Source organism: Lethenteron reissneri, chromosome 25 (genome assembly GCF_015708825.2).
Source record: "Lethenteron reissneri isolate LAM-NWPU_2019-01 chromosome 25, ASM1570882v1, whole genome shotgun sequence".
In the NCBI taxonomy this organism is placed as follows: Eukaryota; Metazoa; Chordata; class Hyperoartia; order Petromyzontiformes; family Petromyzontidae; genus Lethenteron; species Lethenteron reissneri.
Genome location: NC_083803.1, coordinates 9541217 through 9551673, shown reverse-complemented (window position 1 = coordinate 9551673; position 10457 = coordinate 9541217). Strand labels below are relative to the sequence as shown.

Sequence of the window (10457 nt, the reverse complement as noted above, 5' to 3'; positions counted from 1 at the left end):
TCCCTTGCAACTATTATCTGTCCTATACAGTAGTTGAAAACATATTTAAAACTGTTCGTAGGTTATTACGAGTATCTATATTTTCTTTGCAGGAAAGAACCGCGTGCCAATGGATAGTTAACGTCCTTGAATACATCCAGTGAATGTATTTCATATATAGGGTATGACTTTCGTCCTAGGGGACTGCTTTAGCAGCTGCGCATGGGCTGAAAATAACACACTCGCCATTGACAATGCCTAATAACTAAAAATACAAATACAGTACCAGTTTAACATTTGTGGCAATGGACATTCTTCAGAACAGAAACAGTGGTTTAAAACATTTTCAAAACTGCTGCCTTGAGAGACTCGGCGACGATTGGTGTTAACTTGTAAACTTAGATTTTCTAAAATGGATTGTGTTGGCAGTGGTCCACGACCACAAGCTAAAAAAAAGTCACGTTTGACATTAACATGAATATATATACAGGCGGACAAAACGTCTGTACTGGCATGAGGACATATAAAAGCAACGATGTATTTGCATACCAGCCTTTACAAATCCATTTATTAAAAGTGAAACACCCCAACCGATGCATCTTTACATGCTGCATAAAACCTACAATAAATACAACGTTGCACACACATGCCACAAGGCGAGTGCCACTTGCATCTCCCCTCCCCTTTTTATTGCTTGGTGACGGACTTATTTGTTACTTCCTGCCATAAACATATATTTATAGTCACCACCACAACCACCACCGCTTTAAGAGACAGCAAACCAAAAAAAACCTCCAATAAAACATCGCTTGTCAGCCTAAAGCTTGGTTGGTATGCTGGGGGGGTGGGGGCCGGTGGGGGTGAGGGGGTGGGGGAAAGGGGGTGGGGGAAAGGGGGAGGGTGAGAGGGGAGGGGTGAAAGGGGGAGGGGGACACCTGCCCCGAGGCGGGTGCGGCCGAGCGAGGGTGGGGGGGGGGTTGCCGCGGTTGCCGGGGGACCCCGCGCGCGCGCGGTGACGTATCGTTGGTGTAGCGAGGGTTTCCCTGGGCGCGCGGGGTAAACACGCGTGACGCGCGCGCGAGGGGGAGGGGCGGGTGGGGGTGGGGGGGAGTCACGCGCCGCGTATATAAAAGGGTGACGCAAGGGGCGCGCGCTCCACATCCGAAAGCCGGCAGCAGTTCGCGTTGCGCCGCCGCCGCCGCCGCCGCTGATGATGATGATGAACCACATCGCGGCTTCTCGCCTCTCGCTCTGAGTCTCTCGTTTGCTATCGCCAGGACCATTCTGATCGATTTGCCAGACTCTATTTTCTAGAGTTTATTATACGTCCCTCGATTTAGTCGTCGTCCTACCAAGCCTCTCTGTCGTCGGCGGCCGCAGGCAACCGAAGGCTTTCTTCGCTCCAACGAGAAGTTTTACGGGGATTGTTACATCGGCCCAAGCAGGTGTGTATTTGGATGCGTTCGCGTGTGTTCTTGTACGGTGTGTGTGTGTGTGTGTTCGTATCTTGTGTAAGGACCGTATGGGAATGCCATTGATGGACACGTGTTTGCGCTGTATGCCAGCGCTGTTCATTGAGCTGAATAGAATGCTATAAGCCTCAACCCCTACGTTAGTCGTCGGGGTTGTACGCTTCTTTAACTCTGGTGGCTCCACGTACGTAAACAACAACACCCACAGGCCTCAGACGGGCTTCGGTTGTTATCGACACGTACAATGCAGGCATTGTGAGGCGTCCGATGTGCTGCTGATGCTGCTATCTCGTAGTGGCATTGAGTGTACGTGCATGTAACTGCAGGCGAATGCGGCAGCGTACGAACTCTTGGCCCGCAGTGCTCCAGCCTTGACACGAGTTATAACAACAGCGTTCCGATCTCTCTCATGCTACGGCGTTTCCCAATCGCACGTCAATTTTATATTGCACAGGCAGTGTGCTTCGCCTTGTGTGTGCGTGTCTGCGTCTTGTGTGTCTGCCTGTGCGCGCTGAATCCTCGATGTACGGATGTTATGTAGTTTGCATTGCCTGTATGACGATGATGTGTGTGTGTCCTATGTATGTTATGGCTAGCTGGTGTTGTGTGTTTGTGTACGTCTTGTATATAGCATGTGCTATGAGCGTGCGTGTGTCCTATATCGTGTGCTGCGCTGTATGGCTTGTGAGTGTTTTACCAGCTTACGTCCAATGTATGCGTTCGAGTTTGTGTTTTACACACGTGCTAACACTTATGTTCCATGCGTGTGCGCTTTATGCACGTTGTGAACTTGTACGGTACGTGCAGTAGCCGGGCAAAGGCTTAGGCTGTAACACAAGCCGCCGGTAGCGTGACCGCACGCACTCGTCATGCGCGCTTGATTCATTCGTACAAACGACAGCGCCCGTGTCGGCATGAGCAGGAGCCGCAGCCAAGCAAGCAGCCTTTGACAACCCCAGTGCTGCTGTACGAGGCTATTGCTAACGTTGAGCGGTGGATTGACAAAGGGCTGAGAAAATAGAGGAATAAATAGATACTGCGCTCCAGCGACGGGAATGCGTGGAAGAGAGGGGCCTTCGGGCTCGCAGCTGCGGTCGCGAGTGTTCATTACACTGGTGGGGTGTGCTTGGCCCACGTGTGGGGTGTCAGCTACTGATAATAATGAGAGCTCTTAGTTGAGAGCGTGAGTGATGCATGTCGTGTCATTGCATCATCATCAGTATTATTAGTGCTCATTCATCACAATGAGCACGTGATGAGGCAATGCTTCTGAATTAGCGCTCTACTCTAAACACGTTAGAATACTTCTAGATTTGAAGCTTTCGTGACTGCAAGGATTCATATTCTTAGGTTTTTTTCGGTAAAGTCACGTAGGTAAAAAATAAAATTAATAAAAGTAAAATAAAAATAAAATAAAAATCACGACGTTTCGGAGGCAACACAAGCTTCAGGTGGAACCGTCACAGCACGCTTGCTGTATCAAGTAAATGAGAGTTTGAGACACGCTCCACTGTTTTAACTTTTAGGCTGGTGTTACCAAGACGAAGTGTGCAATACGTTTATAAAGCGTGTGTCACGGGGTTACATTGAGTGTGTTCCATTGCACCCTTTTTGCCAATCGTGTGCAATGTGCTTTCCAAAAACTACTTTTTAACGCCAACATTAATTCCAACACTAATTGCAATACAGTTGCCCACACAGCAATGAATTATTCTCAATGCTAAATGTATTCCGCATCATCTCTCCAGCTGCGAAAGAGATGCACGTGTTTGTCTGTGCGGGCTCTCGCCTGCTCCACAGAGCAGTAATTGACCGAGTGACCCCATTGACTCGCCAGACAGAGAGGCTGCTGCCGTGCGTCCTGCTCTGCCTGACCATGCTGATGATGCTGCAGCCGTTCGGTTTGCACGTGCCCGTGTGCGGGGACGGCGCGCTGGCCGGCCGGCCCTGCACCTCGCCTGATGCTGCCTTCGGCGTGGACGACATCGCCGGACTATTCACGGGACCAGTGCTTCATTTCTCCACGAGTGGCGAGTCCACGCTATCCCATCTTCCTCATTCTCATCACCAGCAGCACCACCAGCAACAGCACCATCAGCAGTTCAACGGTAGCTACAGCACGAACAGCGGCACCACAGGTGCAGCAGCATCAGACTCCGTGCCGTACACCGCCACGTACGGACAGCTGAGTCCAGTTGGGAGCCTTTCGTATTACGGGCAACTGTCTGTCGGAGATGTACGGGACGTGGAGCCGATGTCCCCACAGAGCCCCGTCGACTTCAAGAAGCCTGGCAAAAGCAAGGTGCGTGACACGCCGGGGATGCGATTTCCCAGCCTAGTTTTACAATGTCGCCTTTTGCCCTCTTTGATTGTGTGCTTGCCTCCCTGCCTGCGTGCCTGCACACCCTGTGAATGTATGCTTTATTTAGCTTGCACGTAACTGTGCAATGGCGTGTTTGCACGCCTCACAAGAGCTGTGGGAATAATGCTACACGCCGGCAATGGCTAACGTGACATTACCACAAGCCAGCCGATAACTTGCAGTGTGTAATGAGTATTAAAGAGCACTGCAAGACAATGCGTGCTTTGGGGCTGCTAAGGTTGAATGCCAAGTGCTACATGAGGGCACAAGTAAGGTAGGCTTTTAATGTGTAATGCTAGTAAGGACACATCTTCTCTCCAGAGTGTGCTGGTGAAATCTCCAGTGACAGGCAGCTGTGGTGACAAAGACATTTTCCAGGGTGGGCAGTTACCTTGTCAGGAGGTGCAATGAATCCTACTATTTATTTGCTTTAATTTGCTTTTAAAGATCGTCCCATGTTGCTTCATAAAACATAGAAAATTCCTCCAGTGATGTTTTATATGCAACAGATCGAGCAATGACCGCCACTTTCTCTCGTTGGGTTTTTTCAGGGTCTCGCGAATGAGGACGATCGGAAGAAGCGGCGGCGGGAGAGGAACAAAATCGCGGCTGCGAAATGCCGCAGTAAAAAGAAGGAAAAGACGGAGACATTGGCTCAGGTCAGCAGAAGGCCATAAAAACCTCGTACATGTACACCAAACCTGGGATTAACTATCATTATACCTAAAACAGTATTGGTAGTTTAAATTACATTTACGCTGTGTGACTGAAATGAATTCCAAATGACACAATTTCAACTGTAATCGACCCTAAGCCTGACACACAGGCACAAACTTGTCTTACATTCAGTTGAGGGATAATTGAGACAATAGCATTTTTCAAGGTGAGATCCTCGGTAATACATTATAATTAATGGAGTAAGTGTAGGAAACAGATTTTTGTTGTGTGCCAGTACAGGGACTTCACTAGAGGGAGCTCTAGAGAGCCCCTCTAGAAGGTACTTCCCTTTTCCAATTTGCCCAGACATCTTGGAAGAGATGAGAGTACCCAAACTTTACCCTGCCACACACAAACTGTCAATCGACTAACTGCTCAGTGGCCAGAAATGTGTCAGGAATTTAACAAACTTGTCCATTGTTACTTATACATTTAATGGTGTTTTAATTCATGGTCTCCATACTTGCAGGAGTCGCAGCGATTGGAAGGTTACAACTCGAACCTGCGGTCGCAGTTCGAAGCGATGCTCGGGGAGAAGCAGCGCCTGGTGCAGCTCATCAACATGCACCGGCCATCATGCATTGTGCATGCAAGCAGCACGTCCCCTGGCGTTGAGCCAACGCACCACAGCAATGCTCCGTGACAACGCCACACCATGCGGCCACGAGAAGATGCCGTGGGACAAAACAGAGACTCGAGACAATAATGGCTAAATTGCAATTTTGAAATTAGGGGAAATGGAACTTAAGCCAACATTTTTGAACAGGAAAAAGAAAAGGGTCCTCTTCCTCTTTGCCTTTACAAGAATAATTATCAGCAGCTACTCTCCATTGTGCCCTGATGCAAAGTGTGGCACTGAAATGGCATTGGGGAGTGTATCAACCCAATTTAATCCCTGCTTTGGACTGTTAAATTGCCTCTGGCCAATACTACACCCACTGCTAACCCGGCGTCAACATATTAATATTTGACACCACGATTCTGTGAAAAGCTGTGTGGTGTTGACCTATCGCAGAAGTGAAGAAGAAAAAAAGAAGACAACTATGAAATTTAGCTGAAAAGCAAAGTCCAATTTGTCGAAATGTAGAAAGAACTCTGCTTTGTGAAGAAGCAATCCAGCCATGAGAATTTGCACTAATTATGATTTCACACAGTTATCGTGCTCCGTCAAGAATGTAGTGCTGCGTGCATACTGTAGCCGTAGGTTGTTTCCTGTTTGTGGTGTCTTGTTCATCAAGCTGCCATGTGTGCGGATTTCAAAACGTCACAAGTACCAAGAAGCCCTCTACTTTATCTGTCCGTCTTAATAGACTTTGCCCAATTAAACGGGAAAATGCATTTAGAAATCGAGAAACACGCAGCACATCACACACCTGTATTCAGCTAAGAATGTATGCGCTAAAGCCAATTGAAAGGTTTTTATTCTAAACTTTTTTAAAATACATGACCTTGGCTAATGTTTAAGTATTACATATAGGTGTTTCATAATTGTGTACAGTATTAAGTCTAGACATTGTCAGATTTGTATAACATGGCATGCATAGCATTCTATTGAAACAAACATAGGATTGTTTATGGCTATACATTTTTTTATCGTTAATTTGTCAATTACATTCACTATTACATTTTGTATCAAAAGAAATAGCATTGTATACGCCGCCAACGAGTCAACGTACTTATTCACATTGTTACACAATAGGTACTGCATTTAATGTATATATAAATACGTCAAAAATATATACTTTTTAAAATATAGCTACGTTTGGTGTTTGTGTCGTTGATTTAAATAGTGGCACTTTTAAAGATGGTGTTTTTTTTATTATAAATATAAAAGACATTGACATATATGCGAAATGCTATTAGACATTTCCTGCACAGAGGAAATGTGTCGGACATTATGTACAGCATACCATATTCTTCGGATTATCAGATGCACAATTCCCCCTTGTGGTTTTTTTAAACCAAAGTTAATATCTAGAAGGTGGTTGTGTGACCAATTTTGTATGATTATTTTGACAATGGGCACACATGTGGGGTGCATCTTACTTTTCAGAGCATCTAATAATCCGGATAATACACCTTTTATTAATTTATGCGTTCCGATGAAATGAGAGCAGGGGGAGAAAGTGAATGACAGTGACATTTAAAATTAGAAGTCGTTATTGCCTGTCTGTTCAGTTTGTCATAAAATATCATTACATTTGGTGATGGTTATTGCAGTGGCAACAGTATTGGCAGCACATGATTAGAACAATGGATAAAATAAAACCAACAGCACGTTATATTTTTCAATGGGAACGTCATGCATAATATGGGCAGGAGTATGCTATATGCCAATAGTCCCCTCGGTGTAGTCTACTTGTGGTTTGCAAAGCATTGTGGTCTGTGGAACGGTTGCAGATAGATTTTGTTCTCTCACAAAAAATTGTTTTTTACTGAATGGTGGTCCACGAACAGTTTTTGAGGAACAACAGTGGTCTGGCGGGGTCCAGAAAGGTTGGCAACCACTGCCATATGCATGATGTATGAGCATCCATACAAATAAATGCTGAGTGTGGGGTGGTACATGCCTGCAATGGAGCACTTTGGAGGCATGGTTTGGTGAATTTGCATACGGTATTTGTGAAACTCTAAAACCCACTTGGACTGCGAGGAGACCAGCATATGGCAGTATAACAAGTAGTTCCATAAAACAATATCTCCGGATCTTTGAACGTTTGTGGGGTTTCTCAATATACTGCGGTTTCTTTCCGAACATGTGAAACGCTACTTAAAAAGGATCAGCTCAAACATCAGTGCAAGAAGACCCTTGTGAAAACCTTAAATATAGGACATTACAAACTCCAGTCTTACAGTTGTTACAGTTCATTGTTATGTATGTTGAACTTCTTTCACACCGTATTTAGCCAACTGTCGTAATTGGAGGTGCGGGGAAGGACAACAAACTAAATACAAAAACTACTCAATAAATTATTTTCAGTCTAGATTTAAAAGCGCATAGCTCTAATGGCTTCCGAATATCGGAAAGAAGAGCATTCCAGACGGCCTCGAAGTGCATCTGAAAGCTCGCGATGCAGTGACCGTCTTTGTTCGATGGTTATCCTAAAGCCGCTGCAAGGATGACCGGAGTTCGCTTGATGGTTTATACTCCTTAACGAGATCAGCAAGGTATTGTTGTTCATTTGTGAAAATGCACTTTATGTGTAATGAGTACGACCTTCTGCCAGGTCTGCTCATTCTGACATCCTTGTCTCTAACTATCTTCACGCACCCTCCCATGCCACCCTCCACATGTGTCCGAATCATTCCCTGTGGGTTGATGATTGTTTTCATAAGGGTGAATGCATAGTCGTCCACTTTGATATTAGCACAATCAAAACAGATTGCTGTTCAACTGGTTGAAGGGGTGACGTGCTCCAAAGAGGTTTATTAAAGCTGAGGATGAAGGTCACTTTGTTGTGAAGGCCATCATTGTCTTGAAATTTCCAGCTGAGTGACAATCCCATGATGCTTAGGTGGGGCATTGTATCTTAAATAATTTTGTGTGGTGACAAATGACATCTTACTGTGATGAAAACACATAGTTTATACAAATAAAGGTTACATGTGCCCCCAGGTTTGTTATGGATCCACTTCAGCATGCTCATTGCCGGCTGGCACACGCACGTGTACACGCTTCAACATGAGTATGAATGTGACAGCGCCTCTTTAACCACGACCCCTCCCGACATTGAAGATGATAGATCTTCAAGGCTGCGAGTGTGATTTGTGTCAGCAAAGACATGCTTGACGAAGGCCCACTGAGTTCAAGCCGGAACGAAAACTGCTGAGCGGAAACTTTGAGCTGGGGCGCGAAATTCGATGTTTTCACCCGGAGCGGACACAGCCCACGCGGCATGTGGCGACACGTGGAGTTGGTTGAGTCGCTGTCATCAACAACAACAACAAGGCCGCTGTAGTCGTAACACTTCGTATTCGAATAGTGATCGCATTGTATACAAACACCTGCGTTAAACGCACACCCGTGCTATCATGCCGGCCCTTGTCGACTGCCATTGCCACATGACTGCGGAGGATTTTGATGCCGTGAGTGTTGTGTCCCACGATTGCCTGCCACACACGAGATTCAGGTGATGCACAGAGACGTCTCGGTTCGTATTCCGGAGCGCATTTTGGAACTGCGTGAGTTTGAATTCATGCTCGGTGGTTCGACTCGGTCATCCATCCTAAAGCGGCAGATAAACTGTTGTAAGGTAACTACTTGCAGGGAAAAAAAAGGTGTCAGTTTTGTTGCCAGATAAAAGGGTAAAAAAACAATTATCATATTTTGTTACTGGCAAATGAGGTTCCAATGGTACTTGCAGGAAGTCTTCAGTGCTTTGGAGAGATCGCTGACTTTAATTTAGAGCCATGCAGGAGCCCATGGAGACTCGCAGATGTCTCATTTTCAAGAGCGATCTGGTTAACAAAGGTCTTATCCATAATGTAGGTTCTTTTGGTTTAGATCGCGTACGTATACATGTGTCGTTAAACCCGCTACCACCCGGCAGCCAATTAGTAATGTTTGTCACGTCAGACAGAACGTGCCAATTCGTTACTCGTTGCAGCCCACCGGTGTGTTGGAGAGCAAACTCAGATTGTAAATGTTGTGGATTTGCTTTCCAACACACCACTGTGCTGTACTAGTAACACATTGGGACGTTATGTTTACGTGACAAACCTTATGAAGTGGCTGTATCGGGTGGTGGCGGGTTAAACGACACATTTATATTTACGCGATCTAACCCCAAAAAAGCATGGATAATATTGGTCGCGAAAGCCTCTGTGTTAAAGGTCATATCGTTAGGTTTTGGTAACTGCCATAGAAATGTGGAATTACCACCATTGACTTATAGCCGCAAACGGAGATGGTTACAGCTCACCGCTCGTTCGAGTAGGATGTTGACACGAGCTGTCTGAAACGGCAAGAAATGATTTGGTGATGCCGCTGCTGCGTTGGCGGTGGTGCAAAAACACAACAAAATCCCCTCAACTCCGTCAATAACACTGACCTAAAAAATGGAGAAATATAATTGGCGAGATTTCGAGCAATGGCCCTTCATAGCATACAGAGAGGCCAGCGAGAGAGAGAGAGAGAGTGGATCATTCATCTACGCCAATTTAAAAACTGCTCATCAGAAAACATGTTAACAATTGAGGTCTCATCAGAAAGCATGTTAACAATTGAGGTCTCATCAGAAAGCATGTTAACAATTGGGCTCTCATCAGGCCCCATGGAGTAAAGTGCAGTCTCCAACCGCTGTTGTCCACTTCATCCATCATTGAACTCTCTCTACTGTGAAGGACAATTTCCCTGAAATGTCAACGATTATATATATTTTTTCATTTAAGGCGAAAGTGTTGTTGACGAATGTGTCGAGTTGTTTTCGGAATATCTTTGAAGGTTACGTTTAATATCTTTACTTATATTCACAAGATGTATGTATGTTGAACTTCTTTCGCACCGTACGTAACCAAACGTGCTATAATGTTAGTTTTTAACGAATTAAGCTGTCCTGCCAATGTGGGGCTGTCTTTGTTTTGCTACATAGTTGTGCTCATTTATATGTGGCAGAGCCTATTGTACACACTATGGATCTTAATGGGACACCAAGTTTGTGAATCTTTGACAAACCATAAAGTCAAAACCACATCGGTTTGCCATAATACAATATGACCCAGAGTACAATGGGCTCTGCCACATAAATGTAGTTGTTGCTTTGCATCTACATCAGCCATACAAAGTAGAAGAAGACTAAGTAATAACAGCAACAGAATAGTTAATGCAACTTATTTGAAATGGACATAGTTGTAATAGAAATAACACCACTACACATTTAGTATCTTATTACACACAACACGCACCACGTGCCATGCACACAATACTA

The 10457-nt window shown here is 45.3% G+C and overlaps 1 protein-coding gene across 6 annotated transcripts in view; it reads left to right on the top strand.

Annotated features, from left to right (window-relative positions):
- The first annotated feature begins 968 nt into the window (after window positions 1–968).
- Window positions 969–10457, top strand: part of LOC133347173 (putative deoxyribonuclease TATDN3) — a 31633-nt gene continuing 22144 nt past the window's right edge. For 3 of the 6 annotated variants that reach the window (XM_061559219.1, XM_061559218.1, XM_061559215.1), the window contains exons 1-4: window positions 972–1424; window positions 3289–3753; window positions 4365–4472; window positions 5000–8616. In XM_061559219.1, the coding sequence (XP_061415203.1) occupies window positions 8563–8616 (54 nt within the window). In that variant the 5' untranslated portion in view covers window positions 972–1424; window positions 3289–3753; window positions 4365–4472; window positions 5000–8562. Of the gene's footprint in view, window positions 1425–3288; window positions 3754–4364; window positions 4473–4999; window positions 8617–10457 lie in introns of those variants that run through there. The other 3 variants (XM_061559217.1, XM_061559216.1, XM_061559221.1) reach the window with 3 other exon arrangements.